This window comes from Delphinus delphis, chromosome 8 (assembly GCF_949987515.2).
Source record: "Delphinus delphis chromosome 8, mDelDel1.2, whole genome shotgun sequence".
In the NCBI taxonomy this organism is placed as follows: Eukaryota; Metazoa; Chordata; class Mammalia; order Artiodactyla; family Delphinidae; genus Delphinus; species Delphinus delphis.
Genome location: NC_082690.1, coordinates 85280322 through 85299711, shown reverse-complemented (window position 1 = coordinate 85299711; position 19390 = coordinate 85280322). Strand labels below are relative to the sequence as shown.

The following is a 19390-nucleotide window of genomic DNA, read 5'->3' as shown; positions in this document are numbered from 1 at the left end:
GAAACTGGATGATGAGTACATGAGAGTTCATTATTCTGCTCTCCCCATATTTATATATGTTTGAAATTTTCCACAATAAGCTTTAAAAGATGTTGAAGTTTTCAAAAGCATTAGGACAGCTCAATTTTTACTTGTCTACAGTTTATGGTAATTGACAAATTCACTGTAGCATAGCCTAAGTTTCTATCTTGTATCTTTAAGAAGTATACCTTTCAAGGTACAAACCATACTCCTATTAACTTGTAATTACAGACTTCCTTACTGTTTAATACTTTCTTATATAAACACTGCAATGTCATATCATTTAAATTCCTAGGATGTTCTATTAAGTATCGTGCACAATAATTATAAATCAACCCACCTAAAAGAGGTCAATACTTAACAGCAATACACCATCTAATACTCAGTTTCGGACACAAAAAGTTATACAAAAAAGTTTTATTAAGTACAGTTTCATATCTAGAAGAACATCCAATATTACAATGTGATTGGATCTTTAGGATACATAATTTATTCTTAAAATACACAAGTTATATACAGACACTGGAACACTCAGTCCCCAAAATACTCAATAAAGATGTCTGGGTGACACTTATAGAACTGACCTAGCAATTTTTTCTTCTCTTTGGCAGAAAGTTTTGAATCCTCATCAATATTTTTTAGTAAATTCATTAGCTCATCCTTGGTTGTCTTCCTTGTATGGTCAGAATAATCACTTTGATCAATTCTCTGGCAATAAATATATCCTTAAAGTTTAAAAGTAAAAAGTTCAGTTAATGAATCTATTCCTCAGACTTAACTAGAAAAATCAAGCAACACTTTTATACTTATATATATTTTTCCCCATTTTGTAAAATGCATGTAAAGATGCTAAGCACTGCTGACTTTCGAACCCTGTCAAGTTGCTTTTTGACATAAGGAGGCTCTCAGCTAAGTCTGGATGGCTCTGAGGAGATTGATTAGAGTCTAGCTGAAATTAAAGTACAACTACTTACAGCAAAACACTTTCAAATAAACACCAGGAATTTATCCTCGTGAGACATGGAAGTAGTATTTCTCAGATTACCTGTGTCTCTGTTTGGATCTCTCCCCTTCTGAATGTCCATGAGCTTAACACTGACAATTTTATGTAGAGTTCCAGGAATCTCAAAAAAAAAAAAAAAAAAAAAAGGAACACGGAACATTATTCAAATGCATTTTAATCTAGTGATCTATTACATAAGATCAACTTAACTACTTTCAGAGTTTTACCTTAAAAACATCTTTTTGATGATCCATTAAAAAGAGTACCAGAAGATCAGTTTTGCCTTTGGATAAATTTTTATTGTCAACAATAGCTTTTGAGAATATCCTTTTCACAACCATTCGGTTGTCACTCTATAAAAATAAAACAACACACACCCAACGGTATATATTTTTAAGAATTGTAATATAAAAGGGAATGTTAAATATTAATAGCTACTATCCATTTCAGCATAATTGATGCTGATGACGGATATGTCCTATAAATATTACAGATACTGAATACAATTAACATTTAGACAAAAGACTTACTTCTTTCTGTAATTTCAATTCAGAAGGATGTGCTGCAACAGCCATGAAATACAGTAGTCTTCTAAATTCTTCTCTGTTTTGGGAATCCAAAAGCTTTAGAAAGAGCTGAGTAGCTTCTAATGCTATTTCAGTCTTCCCATTCACTTCAGTCAAAAGAAAAAAAATGCTTTTAATTTTGACCAGACACGACTATATCAAAGGGAACAAAATTCAAGTCAGAGCTTATGCTAATCAGTAAACTTATCCAAAATGATGTTCAAAAGCAAAACAAAAAGACTAGGAATTACAATGAATGACCAATACCATCAAGAAAGCCTGTACTTGGGACTTCCCTGGTGGCACAGTGGTTAAGAATCCACCTGCCAATGCAGCGGACACAGGTTCAATCCCTGGTCCGGGAAGATCTCGCATGCCGCAGAGCAACTAAACCTGTGCGCCACAACTGCTGAGCCCACATGCCACAACTACTGAAGCCCGCGTGCCTAGAGCCCATGCTCTGCAACAAGAGAAGCCACCGCAATGTGAAGCCCATGCACCTCAAGGAAGAGTAGCCCCTGCTTGCCGCAACCAGAGAAAGCCCGCACGCAGCAACGAAGACCCAACACAGCCAAAAATAAATAATTAAAAAAAAAAAGCCTATACTCAAATTGGCCAGTCCTAAGTCCAAATCTTAAGATGTTAAATCTAACTTGGTTTGTAAATAAATTCTCAGTCTATGTTTTCCAATAATTCACTACATTTCGAGGGTACACTTTGTATACAGTACTGATGTATCCAACTCTACCTGAGAAAAATAAAGGATTCTCTGAAACCTGCAACTTGTTTTCAACAAGCCATATGGAACAGTCTGGCTCACTGGTACAGAGACAAAGCAGAGTGTCTGCCATTGTGAAGAGAATGAAGGGGGAATGGTGATAGTGCTGATAACACTTTCTGAAAAAGAGAACTGCTACTCTATGCTTATTAAGCTTCCAGTGAATGAGAGCAGCATTCTCCTGTAGCAACCAGAAGTCCCTGAATAACTTCAGAGCTTATTAAGGCCTCTTTCCAAATGAGGCCTAGAAGTTTTGGAAAAAACACACTTTCCATGGATTAATCCAGATCCACTCTCAGCTTGAAGTAGTACCATTTTGGTTAATTTTGAGGACAAGTAACGTTTTCCTGTTCCCTCCAAAAGAGAAATTCTTGTATCCAGTAACATCTTACTTACCTAGGAGTTCTGCAATTCCATTATGAACATCAGATAGGTGATTTAACAGAGGTTCCCTACTACTGTAATATTTGCTAATGGCATCAAACAGAAGTTCTTTCACTAAGTCTGTTCTATCTGGTTGCTCAGGAAAGTTTCTGCTTATGTCTACAACCATCTGGTCTGGAAGGTATTCCAAGCAGTCAATTGCTGAAGAAAGCCACTCATCTTCCCTATGGGAGAAAATAATTATTATTTTAAAAAGCAAAGGATAACCAACATACACTCAGTACCTAATTTACTAGCTATTTCAAGTTTCCTACCAGAATAAATCTCTAAACACCTAGATAAAGAGATGTGTAATTCTTTTTAATATATAGTTAGATCATGAATCACAGATAAAAAGTTGGGTTTAATATGTCTTTTTTTTTTTAAGTGAAAACAGAATCCATCCACTACAATATAGGCCTGAGAAAAACATCAAAATTCAAACTCTGCTCCTTAAATTTACTATGGAGGTCCAGAAACTCTAAGTTGCTTGCTCAGGGTCCCAGGTAGGGCTAGATCCCAGATCTGACTCTTAGACCAGCATTTTTCTAATATAGTATTGCTTACTTCAAAGCTCTGTGTATGATCTATCATCTCTGACTTTGGCTAGAAGAGAATACAGGAAGATAAGGTACAGTTTCAAAATAATTAACTATTAATTACCATTTCTAATAAAATGCCAGTTGGGTAACTTAAGAAAATTGCTACATTTCAAGGAACAGAATGACTAAGTTTTTTTTTTAATGTCTTTATTGGAGTATAATTGCTTTACAATGGTGTGTTAGTTTCTGCTGTATAACAAAGTGAATCAGCTATACATATACATATATCCCCATATCTCCTCCTTCTTGCGTCTCCCTCCCACCCTCCCTATCCCATCTCTCTAGGTGGTCACAAAGCACCGAGCTGATCTCCCTGTGCTATGCAGCTGCTTCCCACTAGCTATATCTATTTTACATTTGGTAGTGTATATATGTCCATGCCACTCTCTTACTTCGTCCCAGCTTACGCTTTCCCCTCCCTGTGTCCTCAAGTCCATTCTCTACGTCTGCATCTTTATTCCTGTCTTGCCCTTAGGTTCTTCAGAACCTTTTTTTTTTTTTAGATTCCATATATATGTGTTAGTATACAGTATTTGTTTTTCAATTTCTGACTTACTTCACTCTGTATGACAGTCTCTAGGTCCATTCACCTCGCTACAAATAACTCAATTTTGTTTCTTTTTATGGCTGAGTAATATTCCATTGCATATATGTGCCACATCTTCTTTATCCATTTATCTGCAGAATGACTAACTTTTAATATTCAATTTGTTAATATATATAGTTTAAAAAAAAATCATGTCCTCCACTGCTGTGGACTCAGGACAATTAATTCTGCCACCACCCAGGTCATGTCATTTCCTCTAGTCAGCAGCTTCATCATAAGATGTAGATAGATGAACTTTAAGGTCAATTTCTGATTCTGTACTTAAAATTTAAGGTAATCATAAATTTTTTTCACATGTTACTTTAGATTGTAGAAATGTAATTTAAATTCTTGTAGAATAATAAGCTTCCTCTTTATATAGAGTTCAATAAGTAGTATGTTGGGATTAATTTTTTCACATAAGGGTTTAAGGTACCTTTTGACATTCAATTGTTTATTAATAATTCATTAGAATGCAGAAATGGTAAAGTATAGTAAAAATATAAGTTGTATTCCTTTCAAACATTTGCATCTTCCTAACTACTGGAACACTATCTGCTAAGGCAAAAATCACTAAAAATTAAACTAGAAAATACAAGATTTTAACATTTAATAATTTTACTTAGGGGAAGAGTTTCAAGGTTATAAGGAATATAGAACTCCTCCTTAAGGAAAAATGAAATCATAATTCCCTTAGCACCTGGAGTTAAGCCTTCAAATTTTTAATCAGGAGAGTGTAGTCAGAGGTGAGAGCAAGAGTTATTCCATGATGTTTCTTTAATAAAACTAGTTAATTTAAAAACATACTTAGTTGTTTTTAATCGTTATTTTTAATATGGTTATAAAACTAAATATAATGGCAGAACTAATTCTTAAAAGAGGACTCCTGTATGAACAGTATAGTAAACTCAATATAAAATAATAGATTTTTATCACAACAACCAGGAAGTTGGTGATGCAATAAATATATATATATGCTTAACTTATAATAATACATATGGGATAAGTATATATTCTTTTTTTTAAACATCTTTATTGGACTATAATTGCTTTATAATGTTGTGTTAGTTTCTGCAGTATAACAAAGTCAATCAGCTATATGTATACATACATCCCCATATCCCCTCCCTCTTGCATCCCCCTCCCACCCTCCTTATCCCACGCCTCTAGGTGGTCACAAAGCACTGAGCTGATCTCCCTGTGCTAAGCGGCTGCTTCCCACTAGCTATCTATTTTACATTTGGTACTGTATATATGTCCATGCCAGTCTCTCACATTGTCCCAGCTTATCCTTCCCCCTCCCCGTGTCCTCAAGTCCATTCTCTACATCTGCGTCTTTATTCCTGTCCTGCCCCTAGGTTCATCAGAACCATTTTTGTTTCTTTTTAGATTCCATATATATGTGTTAGCATATGGTGTTTGTTTTTCTCTTTCTGACTTACTTCACTCTCTGTTGACAGTCTCTAGGTCCATCCACCTCACTACAAATAACTCAATTTCGAAAAACACATATTTAATACACATTCTAGAAGACTATAAAAGCATATATAGTCAAAGGAGTCTAAGAATTTGACAAATCTGTTCATTTTGTTCCAGGTCCGTTTGAAGACCAGACAGCTTTAAGAGAGCAGACAGCCCGACATTTTAACAAAGAAGATGGAACATAATAATTTTCTTCACTTGATGTGCAAGTGAGATATATGTGAAACAAAAATGAATATGAAAAATAATGACATTTAAATCTCGGTAATTTTGACCAAGGTAATTTTGTTCATTTTTCCCAATACTGATAATATCAATTGACAAAGCATATCTGATTGTATGGACAGAAGAAGTCAAAAGATTATCTTAAAACTAATATCTTCCTATAAACACACTCATTATTATATGTATTTCCACATACTGAGATTCACTGTAAGCCTTGAGAATCCCTCGATCCAGATAGTTCCTGTTGCTGACCAAGTCAGGCTGCCTCTTAGGTTGAGTAACTTTAGGTACCACCTCTTGCCGTTTGAGGAGGGAGTCAAGGAGTGGAAGGTCTATAAGTTGTAGCAGACGCCCAACTGTTTCTTCTTGCCATACTTCATTAACAACTGCACAGGGAAAATAACAAGGGGAAAGGTAACGATTAATAGTTACTACATGCTCACCACAATATCTGCCTAGGCAGGTCTAAGCTAATAAACTTGTGGCAAAAGAAAAAAAAAAGAAGAGAGAGAGTCAATTTTATGAAGTAGTTTCTTATAACAAAGTAAAACAATTCAAGATTTGTTTAAAGTGTAGGAGAACAGACTTTGGACAACAGGAATTCTTTTCATTTTTGTACTGTAAAAAGCAATATGGCTTGATAAGAGATCAAGTCATATAACATGTTAATAAGGACCTTGGAAGAAAGAATGATTCATTCAATCTGAAAACTGGTTTGAAACCATTGGCTGCAGATTATTCCACTCAGGGTTTCCACAAATGGGATGGGGGAGGGAAGGTGGAAATCAGTCATTAAAACCACATTCCATTGCCACAGACAAGGAAGAACATATAACCCTGTTAATGTTTTAATATAATTCTCAAATTTTTATTTAACCTAATAAAATTTTAGGGAAAGATATATCTGAGAGCAGATTTCAAATAAATTTTTTAAAATCTGCATGTAAAACATTTCAGATTTGAATCTCTGCCAGCTGATAGGACAAAAGTCAGTGTTCCAGAATTGCAACACTGATCTATTTGTTAAAGATAATAGACCTCTGTTAAAACTTAATATAAACAGCTTTAATACACAGTGTGCTCTTTCTTTATGCTCTGAATATCTAAATTCTAATAAAGGTTAAGATTGAAAAAATTTAAATAACTTTATTTGAAGTTAGTCTTCTATTTCTTCCTGTATCATCTTTAGCTTACCTTGTGGAGACAAGTTTGCAGAGATATTTACGTGAGGGGATTCGGCAGGCTTTAAACTCAGATTTTCCCACAGATCCTCTAAACTTGCAGATTTGATATCAGAGGACTTAAATAATGCATCTGCATACCTAGAATGAATTTATTTCATAAATTCCTGTTTACTAGTAAGCCTACAGAAATATTTTTGAATCTGAGAGCTAAGAGTTTCTAGAAAGTTTATGTATTTCAGAGCAAAAACATAACAAATACAAATTCTAAGAGTAGAATGAAATATAAAAACATCCCACCTTCTTTCTCAAGCCTGAATATACACACTCTACATAAATTCTCCTTTGAGCATTTAGATTTAAGTAATTCAATGACTAAAACGTTAGTCGCCAATTTTAAAACATAATCAAACACAGTCAAACTTCATTATGCTTACTGTTTTTATTAGTTATCTCTCTTTCTGGGGCATTCTCTGGTAGATAGTGCTCAAATACAGAACTATAATGTCTTATTCATAATTCTGAAACCCAAAAAGCTTTATAAAACTGAAAGTTTATTCAGAATTCATATAGTGACAAAACCTGTTCTGAGACTATCACAGCCTTTATCTATCCCAGTTAGTGTGAATATTTTCACTGCAGAAATACTAATGTGTTTGATTACCAGATGCTATCCCAGACCCCTCTCAGAGTGTGATCTAGTAAATGATATATGTACATAATGACCTTTCTAAAATCTCCAAAGTTCCAAATTCCTAAACGCATTTGTTCCCAAAGGTTTCAGATAAAGCACATGGACCTACATTTGGAAAGTACTGACTGTGCCCTACCTTATTCTCCTTCTTTCTTCTTATACAGAGAGAGGTAAATTTTATCATGTTTTAGAGTTTAAAAAAACATTTGAAAGTCAATACACTAAAACTCTGACTCTGGGTCAGATCTGAATTGTAAGAGCTTCAATTACGTGGTCACCTTTTCAAAGCTTAGCTGAGGGGAATAAAAGGGAGAAGTTTTATCTCATGACAAATAACTAAGTTAGCTATGCACTTATCACCTACACCCATTTCAATCACTGGGTTCTACAATTCTGTCCCCCAGGCTCCCTTTAAATGACTCCTGCTTCTCCACCACTGCTGCCTACTTCCCCCTCATCTGTAGACCACAATATTCCAAGATTCCTCTCCCCATTAGGCTGTCCATATAGCTGCTTAAAATACAATCTCATCATGCTTAACATCTTTCTGTGGCCTCTCCAACATCTGTGTGATCACGTGCAAACTCCTTAAAATGTCCTATGAAACTTTCTGCATACTGGCTCCTTTCATATTTCACATCTGCTATTTTCTGGATTCTAGCGACAACCCACCTGCTTCTCTTCACCTCTCCTGTTCTCATACCACTTAGTGTATAAACTCTCTAACATTTTTTATACTCTAATTGTAACCTGAAGCAGAAAAATCAAAGTCTGTTGATGGTTTCTGCTAAATATATGAACAAACGAGAATTCTAGGAGATACCAAATAAACAAAGGTTTGCTCTACTTTATCAAATTTACCCACAGACCCAGATTTTAGCCTAATTTACTGTTCCAAAAATAACAGACAGTCAGCATCTCATTAAAAAGTAGACAAGGGCTTCCCTGGTGGCGCAGTGGTTGAGAGTCCGCCTGCCGATGCAGGGGACACAGGTTCATTCCTCCGTCCGGGAAGATCCCACATGCCGCGGAGCGGCTGGGCCCGTGAGCCATGGCCGCTGAGCCTGCGCGTCCGGAGCCTGTGCCCCGCAACGGGAGAGGCCACAGTAGTGAGAGGCCCGCGTAACGCAAAAAACCAAAAACAAACAAACTAACAAAAAAAGTAGACAAAATCCTGCCAATATCCCCCCTGCCAATATTATGAGACACGCTACCTACTGCACTAAAGAGGTACCTCCCCCTGCCAATATTAAATGAAAATCTAACATAGACTAACCTGGAAGGTGAAAACAGTTTGTTCTCTTTGCCTAATTGACTGTCTTGGTTAGGTATCGTTGTGAATCTATAAAGGCTGCAACTACTATCTTCAAATGTAGGTTTTTTGTCTTTTCCAAAGACTTTGGTCGGAACTGCTTCAAATACTTTGTAGTCCATAAGTGCTTGACACACTCTCACCACTTTGGCCCGAGGAATATCTACATCACCAAAGTATTTATTCTGAATTAGGTGAGAAAAAATGACATCCACAGCTTCCGAACCAACAAAACAGTCATTGTGTCTTTTTAAATGATGCCTTCGTTTTTTCACCTCCACTTGTGTTTGAAGAGTGTTTATAATGCTGCTCCATACGTATGTGGCTCCAAATGGCTTCTGGGCTACACTGAAACCTGCAGTGGGAAAAATCACAGAGTTACCGCACTCATTTGTAATAAGGTCTAAGCAATCCTTAAGCAAACCTCCAAAGTTATTAATAAGAAATTATGAGGGCAGCTTATTATTGAAATATGAAATTATTAGTAGCAACTCATTAAAAAATGTAGTGCTGAGCCTGCGTGTCCGGAGCCTGTGCTCCGCGACGGGAGAGGCCACAACAGTGAGAGGCCCGCGTACCGCAAAAAAAAAAAATGTAGTGCCTACTATATGCTAAACACTGTTCTATGTGCTAGGATACAAGAGTGGGCAAAATAAAGTCCCTGTTCTTATAGACTTATTCTTTGTGGGAAGATACAGACACTATGTATATGTTAGATCAGTGCCAAGAAGAAAAATAAAGCCAGGTAAGAAAGAGAATGGTGTTTTAGATAGGAGGTCAGAAAAGACCTCTTTGACATGGTGATCTCATGGGATCTCCAGGGAAGTCCCAGCAAGATTGTTTTTAATTATCAAAATTATATTTTAAAATTCCAGGGCTTCCCTGGTGGCGCAGTGGTTGAGAGTCCGCCTGCTGATGCAGGGGACACGGGTTCGTGCCCCAGTCCGGGAAGATCCCACATGCCGCGGAGCGGCTGGGCCCGTGAGCCATGGCTGCTGAGCCTGTGCGTCCGGAGCCTGTGCTCCGCAGTGGGAGAGGCCGCAACAGTGAGAGGCCCGCGTACCGCAAAAAAAAAAAAAAAAAAAAAAAAAAAAAAATTCCAGATACTTCATAATTCATTACTAAACAAAGAAGGACGTAATTGATGCTAGTTTTCCAAATATGTGAGCAGTTTTAAGAACTGAATTATGGAGACTCAACTAGATAAATCAAGCTGAAACTAGACTTACTACCGGTACTGTATTTAGTCTCTACTGAGTAGAGCCAGAATCATGCACTGGGTGGAATCTCAAAATATGTCCAGGTCATTCCCCTGGTATCCAGAACTAGGAGTAGCTGTACTGTTTCCAGCCACTATGACTAAATAAAAGGAGGATTAGCATTTAATATTCCTAACTTCATAACATACCAGAGATTATAGCTGAGATTTAAATGAACTTAATGTCTGTTCTTTAGTCTTTTTTCAAATCTTCATTATATTATTAATAGTAGCTAACATTTGAGGACTTACAATATGACTCTGCCTTCTCTCATTTAATAAACTGATAAACTTCTCTAAAATAGTTATTAATAATCCTATTTTGAAGAAATTGAGGCTCAGTGAATTAAACAAACCCTCAGTATTTTTTCCCCCTCAGTTTTACAGGTAGTAAATATATACTAGCTTTTCTTAGTACTTAAATATAAATATATTAAAAGTCTGTCAGGGCTTCCCTGGTGGCGCAGTGGTTGAGAGTCTGCCTGCCGATGCAGGGGATACGGGTTCGTACCCCGGTCCGGGAAGATCCCACATGCCGCGGAGCGGCTGGGCCCGTGAGCCATGGCCGCTGAGCCTGCGCGTCCGGAGCCTGTGCTCCGCAACGGGAGAGGCCACAACAGTGAGTGGCCCACGTACCACAAAAAAAAAAAAAAAAAAAAAAAAAAAAAGTAAGTCAGCAGGGCTTTCCTGGTGGTGCAGTAGTTAAGAATCCCCCTGCCAATGCAGAGGACATGGGTTCGAGCCCTGGTCTGGGAAGATCCCATATGCCACAGAGCAACTAACACCATGCACCACAACTACTGAAGCCCTTGTGCCTAGAGCCCATGCTCCACAACAAGAGAAGCCACCGCAACGAGAAGCCCGCGCACTGCAACGAAGAGTAGCCCCCGCTCGCCACAACTAGAAAAAGCCCACGCGAAGCCACAAACACACAGTGCAGCCAAAAATAAATAAATAATTTTTTTAAAAAAAGCTTTGAAAAAAAAAGTTAGCAGATAGTTTTAGCATTAACCTTTCATTGAAGACTTGGATTAACTGAAAGAGCTTTAAGTGAGCCAATGAGATTAAAGAAACAAACAAAAAAACAACTTTAAGATTTTTGAATCCTTAACCAAGCTATTTAAAAACACTTAGTAGTCATTACTCCTAAAATAAGATAGTTATCATAATTCTATGATATATACTATCCATAGTATACAGGAAAGGAAAATAAGCAAGGTTCAAACTTGTAGAGCTCAGATTGCCTATTAAGTACCAACAAAACAGACTTCTGGGCTAGTAATAATACTAAAGATGAAACACATAAATCATAACAGTTGAGCTACAAGTAAGTTAGCATAAAAACCCTAAAAGATAAGGCTGACTCTGTTATTAATTTGAGATCAATAAGACAACTGATGGGGTGAGAGCCTCAATGATGTGAAAAAGGCTAATCTTCACAGAGGAATTAAGAAATAAAGAATATATTTCCCCATATTAACTTGCTGTTTAAATATGGAAAATCAGGAAGTCTTGCAGGTTGGATAACAAAGTATAAAAGATTAAAGAACAGGTTAGAGCAGGATAGTAGGCACCTGTGAGCCATACAATGTTTCCAGAGTTCTCCAGGCATAATATAATTCAGCCCTTTCAGGTCCCCTCTGTTCTCACTGACCATTAATTCCCAACCATTGCATCCTGGTTGCAAATATCCTGGGATATTTCCCCTTAAGCATCACCACCCGTAGACCCAAACTAACTCATGTTCGTACAGATATTTTAATACATAATCTACCCTGGACTTGACGAGTAAATGTGCCAAAACCCACACCAGGATAACCTGTTTTTTTAATGCTGACTTCACCAGTTGAACATAGATCCCCCACATGCTGGTTTGAAACTTCTTATTGATCATCATCTAAGAGCTGAAATGAACATTGGTATCGCTGACAATGGCCCAGTAAGATGAATTATTGTGACTTCTAAACAGGATTCGAGAGACCCAAAGTATACAATGAATGTTTTGTAAGTCTAGCAATCAGAATTTAAGCTTCAGCTTGTCCTCAAACTTCACTTGCATATGAGCTTGACAATTCTTTAATATTCATCACTGTCTACATCTTGATGCTTCTTTGTTTACATTTGGTTAAGCATGTTCTAAAAGCATCATGACCTAATGATCAAAGTCTAGAGACCAGCTGCGATAACCCTGAAAAACAGACTTAACTTTTATAATTTGTTTTCTTCATTTACTGATACAAGAATTAAACACTATGTTTAAGGTATGTTTCAGGTCTAAACTGCTGATTTGCAGGACTTTAGAGACTAAAATTATACCTCTCTCCATTTAGACACAGTCATTGAACACCAAACAAAATATGTAAGAAATGAAGCATAGGAACAAATTGGACCTGTCGAATAAAAAGCTTTGAGAAGCTATCAAGAGGCTCAGAAACTGTTTTAAACTAGATCTATAACATACTACACATGCTCTTGAGCACTGTATAAACCTAGGCTAGTTAACACTCAGTTTTCAAGCAGGCTCTTCTTTATCTGTGTGAAAACAATAGCCATTTTTCAAAAGCAAAGACCCATCCTTTGCATGTGTTTGAAATCTACCCAAAAAAGTTTACCAGCCATAAAAAAGTTAAACTTCTAATATTGGACTTACGTGTATTTGTAACACTACTAATAATCATCTTTACTGGGCTTCCCTGGTGGCGCAGTGGTTGAGAGTCTGCCTGCCGATGCAGGGGACACGGGTTCGTGCCCCGGTCCGGGAAGATCCCACATGCCGCGGAGCGGCTGGGCCCGTGAGCCATGGCCGCTGAGCCTGCGCGTCCGGAGCCTGTGCTCCGCAACGGGAGAGGCCACAACAGTGAGAGGCCCGCGTACCGCAAAAAAACAAACAAACAAAAAAATCTTTATTTCTAAAAAGGTACACTAAATAATCAAGTTATTATAATAATAATTCCTTAAAAATCAAGTCATAAGGCAGATCAAGAAATTACATTTACTCATTAAGTCACAAGGGGATAATCAGCATCAACTATGGCCCTGCTGTGAAAACCAATTTAAGGGTGAAAACAATTCTATAATCATTTCAATCAGTGAGATTATATTAACTCCTTAGAAGATCAATAGACACATTATAAAACTGGATCCCACTGTAAGGTAAACATACACACAAGAGTTACTAAAACATGCTACTTCTAAATGAATATGTAACAATTTTATCTTCAATTTTGGACATTACACTGCCCCCGCCCCCAACACACACAAAAGAAAAGAATTCAGAGAGTTATGTTAGGCAGTTTTGCACAAAACTTAAAGAAACAGTGAGCTAGTGCCTTATTTCATTCAAATTTCCTTATACTTCACAGACGTTCAAATTATTCAATACTTGTTAGTTGTAGATTACTGCCAACTATTAAAATATTTTAAAGAAGGGTTAACACAGTGGTTCTTAGTGGGTGATTTTACTCCCCCCGGACATTTGGCAATGTCTGGAGCCATTTTTGGTTGTTATAAGCTGAGGGAGAAATGCTACAGATGTTTAGTGGGTAGAGGGGCCAGGGACACTGCTTAACATTCTACAGTGACAGGCCAGCTCCCGCAACAACAAAGAAAATGTCAGCAGCGCCGAGGTTCAGAAACCCTAGGTTAATTGAACCCTAGGTTCAGAAACCCTAGGTTAACCCTAGGTTTCCATGTCTTTAGACATGGAAACTTGTGTTAATGCAGCAGGCACAGTGCTAGGTTCTGTGAATAGAAAAAGACGAGAGTGTGGGTTCTGGAGTCCCAGAGAACTTGGTTCTCTATTCTTGGCTCCATCATTACTAATAATGCAATCTTGGGCAAACTGCCTAACTTTTCTGGTGCAAAACAGAGTTAATTCCACTGCTCTCAGTTACTGTGAAGGTCATCTAAGATATATATGTAAAGTGGCTGGCACGTACCCAGCAATTAACAGACGTATAAAAACGAAAGGGGAAATTGTCTCAATCTAGAAGAGCCGAAGGACATGTGGATTCACTGTAATGTAATATCCTGGATGGGACCCTGGAACAGAAAAAGGATATTAGGCAAAAACTAAGGAAACCTGAGTAAAAGTATGGACTATCAATATCGGTTCACTAATTGTGACAACTGTATTACACTAAATGTAAGATGTTAATCATAAGGGAAACTGAGTGAAGGGCATATGGGAACTCTAAGCACTAACTTAGTGACTTTTTGTAAATCTAAATCTATTCTAAAAATGTTTAAGTTTATTTAAAAAGTTAAAAAAAGGAAGGTCTCTTTCTTCCTCTTCCTTTCTTTGAACTAAGAAGACACAGTCCCCACCCTCAAAGAGTTTACCCTCTACCTATTCATACCACTTGGATGATGAGGTCAAGTGCTGAACAGTAGTCAGTCAAATAAAGACCACTAGCAGGTGAGATGACAAATGTGACACACACCAGAAGATTTAACTCCTCATCAGAAGATAACAAGTATATAAAATCCTAAATCATTTAGGATTTGAGAGAATTTTTCTTAAGAATTATTTTTTTTCAAAAGAGGTTTTAAAACATTACTCACAGAATTGTTAAGACAAAGGAAAAGGACTACATTTATTGGACATTAACCAAACGTCATGAAAATAGATAAATGTAGAGAGCTGTGCTTTGAGTGTTAAAACTAGGCAGATGTGACTGAGTGGGGAAAACTTCCTATACGCCAGTATCAATACTGCAACACTTTTACTGCATATTGGTTTTGGTAATCCAAAGTTTGTTTTCCTCTTACACAGCATTAGAGATGTCATGCTGAAGACTGACATTGCCTCTGAAAAGAAGGCTGCAGGTAAAGTACGTAAAATAAATAAAGAACAATTTTAGAATATGTTTAGAGAACTATTAACAAAAGTAGGCACTGGCCCCTGCTTTAATTCATACAGATTAATGAGATAGCATATGGGAAGTACTTTGAGCTCCCTGGAAAAGTGATACCAGGTGAATTCAAAGAATTAGGTTACAGTATAAAGGGATAACAGGATAACATACCACTTTCTTGCTTGTCTATATTAAAAGACAAATTTCTTCAAATTACTTACTAAAGGTTAGCATACAGACTTTATTTCTTCTACATAAATCAGGTCCCTGGTTGTTACAGCCCCTTTAAACTATGGAAGGATTACTAATAGGTAGAGAAACAAAAATACAAAGCTGCTTGCCAGAGGACACAGAAAGAGAATGGCAGGGAACCAAGAACACAGGCTCCCATTACCATGCTCGCTAGGACTGTGACAAGGCAACTAAAGAGTGGGAAGGGGGATGAACATAGGATAACCGGTAGGGTTCCAACTGTAGCAACGAAAACAGATGAGAAAACACAGTGGGCCCTTCTCTGCCCACTGCACCTGGTGTGCAGAAGACAGTGGTCCTTTCCTTGGGTTCAAATTCGATGACCAGCACTTCAACTCTTCCCTCTGAGAGTCATCTACTTAATTTTGAATACATATTCCCTTATATGAAGCACCTGTTCACTAATGACCAAAGCTCAGAACAGGAATTTCAGCTGTTAGAGAAGACAGGACTTTCAATCACATACAATTTGGCAATTTCTTTCACCCAGAAAGTAAGCCTAAAGAATTCTCAAGACTGTTTCCAATATTATTTGATTTTATATTCCTAAACGATGAAGTATTTCCCTTCTCTTCACACTGTAAACACTGGAGAAATTCTGAATGTAGCCATCATGTGCTTATTTGAATCCTTTTAATTGGAGAGTAAGATTAATGTTAAGATCGTTCTTAGAAAAGCACAAATGAAAAGTGGTTCTCTATCACAATTTATCATCAGCATTTTGAAGATTAAAAGGAGCATCACTAATTATAAGTTAAACAGAAAACTGGGGGCACTGAGATGCACCCAATTTGTCCCACGTCAATCCACTGACCACTGTCATCTTGAGGAAGGAGTCACAGTTTCACTGGTTTGCTTTTACAAATGAAAGGCTTAATAATAAGGGAACTAATTCCTACAGCAACCCACATTGTAGTTACAGAAAGGGGGGAAAGTTGTAACTTCTCTAAAAGGAAAACAAAAAAGCCAAGTATTATCTGTACCCCTTAACTCTATTAACTGAGATGTAGGGTATGCTAAAATCGGAATTTTAGAACCGATCATCCGATTCCGTTCAATTGTTTGGACATTTAAAGAAACCAAGATGTTAGCATACTAATATCCTAAGTAACCTGCCTCCCAGGACATGATTAAGCTGGCAAAATTCACCAGTGTTTCTTCTTATCTCATGCAACCATTGAAAAGGAAAATCAAAAACTTCTACTCATTGAAATACTGCTTATCCAGGAAGTGTAACTAATAAATACCTTTTATGCCAAGTTCCTGCCGGTAGAACTTAATGTAACAGAAACCTCTCACCACTCCCAGGAAGAGTCTGGGCAACAAACTGGGCAACAGAGGCACTGGGCCCCTGGCCATATTGTGGAGTCAAGGTTTGTGGCTGAGACAGTAACCAGTAATGATGTGCAGCACGTCTGGAGACCTACTGCAAGCGCCCGGCACGCAGCTGGCGCACAGACTAGTGCGCGGTGAAGTTAAAGTCCGGGTAACTTAGGAGAAAGCTGGCTGCGAGGGCACCAGGGTCCGGCACAGCAGCTCACCGGCGGGGGCGCCGGCCCGAACGGCCACCGCTGTGCGGAGCTCTCGGAGGCGGCCGTGGACCTGGCTGTACCTGGCGAGATGACCCGCCCGCGCGAGAACCTCAGCCTGCGCCCCCCGCCCGCCCCGTGACCCCCAGCGTTCCCAGACCGGGTCCTCGACACCTACTGGGAGGCCTCTGCGCGGGACTCTGGAAAGCCTTCAGGTTGAGGGCCGCCGCCTTCTCCCGCACCGTGGCCATAGCCGCAGCCGCGCGGACACCGCCGCCCCAGACCGCCGCACGGCGAAGTGGGCGGCAGCGCAGCGGCCGCCAGTTAACTGGCCCGGGATGGGGCGGGGCTCCCGCCAGGCCCAATCCCCGCCCTGTGATCGGCCGCTGCGCGCCGCATGCCGCCGGTCACGTGCAGGCCGGGGCCGACTGTAACCTGAGGCCCCGCGGGCGAGGAAAAGGTGCGGACCCCGCCTTCGAGACAGCCAGGTGGGAAGTATTTCGGGGTGCTGCGCCCTGCGAGTCCGCGCCGGCCGCACTCTGCCCGCATCCCACCCCCGCCGTCGGCACAGCCCACGCGCAGGCAGAGATATGCGCGCGGCAGGCTCAGACCAGCTGGGTACAAAGCGCGTCCCGCCGTGGATTAGGTCTGGGGCTCGGCCAGCTGTTTAACTGTCTTGGGCTTCTGTGTCCTCACCTGTGACGCGAGGGCAGTATTAGTATCCGCTTCGCGGAATTTTTCTAATGAAGATTACAGGAACCAATTCATGTATTTTAGTTGTTGGGTCTGGAACATAAGTGCTTAAAATTATGTCACGGTGATAAGTGCCTCGAGTTTTTCACGCATCCCCACCTGTAAAGAACAAATCTTTATCTGTTTCAGGAGAGCAATGTCTAGAGGTCACAGTCAGGAGGGCAGCTGGCTGGCCTTGGGGCTGGCTGCCAAGGAAATCGGTGCGGCCTCCAAAGTAACTCTGGGTCAGGTGGGTAGGGACAGAGTTAGGAAAGAAGGGAAGGGGGCTGTTAAGGGGAATTTGAAAACAGGGAATCCAGGGATCCAGCGCTGGGGTACCTCTGAAAAGATGAGTGGCGTAAGAGACCGATAATTCAATTGTCAGATACTTAACCACCTCCCGCTCTTTTTTTTTTTTTCAAATTTGGGGATTTTGCAATCATGTTAAACCTTTGGTACATATAATAAATGTCTTCTTAGAAGGAGGATGCCTGCTTGATCAGGTTAAACCAGAATGTTTTTTTAAAAAATTTATTTATTTTACTTTTGGCTGCATTGGGTCTTCATTGCTGCGTGTGGGCTTCCTCTAGTTGTGGTGAGTGGGGGTTACTCTTTGTTACGGTGTGCAGGCTTCTCATTGCGGTGGCTTTTCTTGTTGTGGAGCACGGGCTGTAGGCGTGTGGGCTTCTATAGTTGTGGCGCAAGGGCTCAGGGTTTGTGGCGCGCAGGCTCTAGAGCGCAGGCTCAGTAGCTGTGGCGCATGAGCTTAGTTGCTCCATGGCATGTGGGATCATCCTGGACCAGGGCTCGAACCCGTGTCCGCTGTATTGGCAGGCGGATTCTTAACCACTGTGCCACCAGGGAAGCCTCAGAATGATTTTTAAATGGGAGTTCATTACTTAGCTTATTGGAGGAAGCTCCTACACGTAGTTGCTTCAAAATGCTAAGAAGAATACAAACGTGGTTATTTCAAAGAGCACATACCAAGAAATTGCGACCCTAGGGCCCCCAGTTTAGTGGGTTAGACGTGGGCCATTGCTGCTCCTAAGATTTAGAAACGGTTGCCAGGGTTGTCCTTTTTTTTAATGCGCTCTCTCCCCCTGGTGGTAGTAAAACCCAACCGCACCTCTATTCAAGGAATTTTCCTTTGTCATTTCTCAGTTGACTACTCAGTTGACTACTGTATCTCAGAGATAAGATACAATTTAGGACGGGTTTCAGGTACTCAGTAGGCCAATTAACTTTAGTCTACCCCATGCTGTGTAACTGAATGAACACACAAGTCCATCCTCACTACTTGGGGAAAAAAAAGCTCATCTTATTTCTGAAAGCAAATCTTGACAAACACTAATATTGGGTCTTTTGAAAAAGGCAGGTGACCTCAGTGACTATTTTGATGATTTATATAACATTTCAAAGAATTTTTACCAGCTTGTGCTGTCTTTGTCTATCTTACCTGGTGAAATGCTCTCTTTTACTTGTCCGCATTCTATGTATCTTGGAGGCCTAATTCAAATCCCACCTTCTTTTCTGGACAGATTTTTCCAGACTACACTGATATATTCCTTCCCTACAGACCCATGACATTTATCAAATACATTACTGTTTTATGGCCCCATCGTACTGATACTACCTAATTATTTCAGCACACACCTCTTGATCGCCTAGCAAAGTTGGAAAACTGTTCAGGGCAGGGAGAATATCTTAACCTCTCAGATTTCTTTCAGTATCTGTCGTGTTGGGCACATAGTATATGTCTTATATAGTAATGATTATCCTCATTAAAATACAGAGCTTTTAAAAATATCAGCTTCATGCTTTTAAAACTTTAATTTTGTTGTTGTTGTTTGTTTGTTTTTGTTTTGGCCACGCCATGGGGCTTGCAGGATC

At 39.3% G+C, this 19390-nt stretch overlaps 1 protein-coding gene and 1 long non-coding RNA gene across 4 annotated transcripts in view; one reads left to right on the top strand and one right to left on the bottom strand.

Moving 5' to 3' along the window:
- Positions 1–446: 446 nt before the first annotated feature.
- Positions 447–17050, bottom strand: DEPDC7 (DEP domain containing 7). 3 transcript variants are annotated; one of them, XM_060018657.1, is made up of 10 exons: positions 14070–14178; positions 12782–12958; positions 8838–9228; positions 6881–7008; positions 5883–6072; positions 2765–2976; positions 1555–1697; positions 1252–1377; positions 1067–1145; positions 447–746 (listed from the first exon to the last, which is right to left on the bottom strand). In XM_060018657.1, exons 2-10 carry the CDS (start codon positions 12930–12932, stop codon positions 553–555), a joined length of 1614 nt encoding a protein of 537 aa, XP_059874640.1. In that variant the 5' UTR covers positions 12933–12958; positions 14070–14178; the 3' UTR covers positions 447–552. The 3 variants fall into 3 exon arrangements, with proteins under 3 accessions (XP_059874640.1, XP_059874641.1, XP_059874639.1); XM_060018658.1 differs by lacking the exons at positions 12782–12958; positions 14070–14178 and adding an exon at positions 16947–17050; XM_060018656.1 differs by having other exon boundaries at positions 12782–14178.
- A 134-nt stretch (positions 17051–17184) lies between these two features.
- LOC132429851 (uncharacterized) overlaps positions 17185–19390 on the top strand; it is a 57026-nt gene continuing 54820 nt past the window's right edge. The window contains exon 1 of the long non-coding RNA XR_009520397.1: positions 17185–17256. This is a non-coding gene — a long non-coding RNA (uncharacterized lncRNA). The remainder of the gene's footprint in view (positions 17257–19390) is intronic.

What these genes read in the sequence shown, in the direction of transcription:
- DEPDC7 (XM_060018656.1), bottom strand. Translation starts at nt 12,932, where the DNA reads ATGGCTCACGGGCCCAGCCGCTCCGCGGCATGTGGGATCTTCCCGGAC. An exon ending in TAGTAGTGTTACAAATACAC is followed by an intron (nt 9,229 to 12,781) that starts GTAAGTCCAATA and finishes TTCCCACTGCAG; the next exon opens with GTTTCAGTGTAGCCCAGAAG. An exon ending in AAGGCTTACAGTGAATCTCA is followed by an intron (nt 2,977 to 5,882) that starts GTATGTGGAAAT and finishes TTTCTCCCATAG; the next exon opens with GGAAGATGAGTGGCTTTCTT.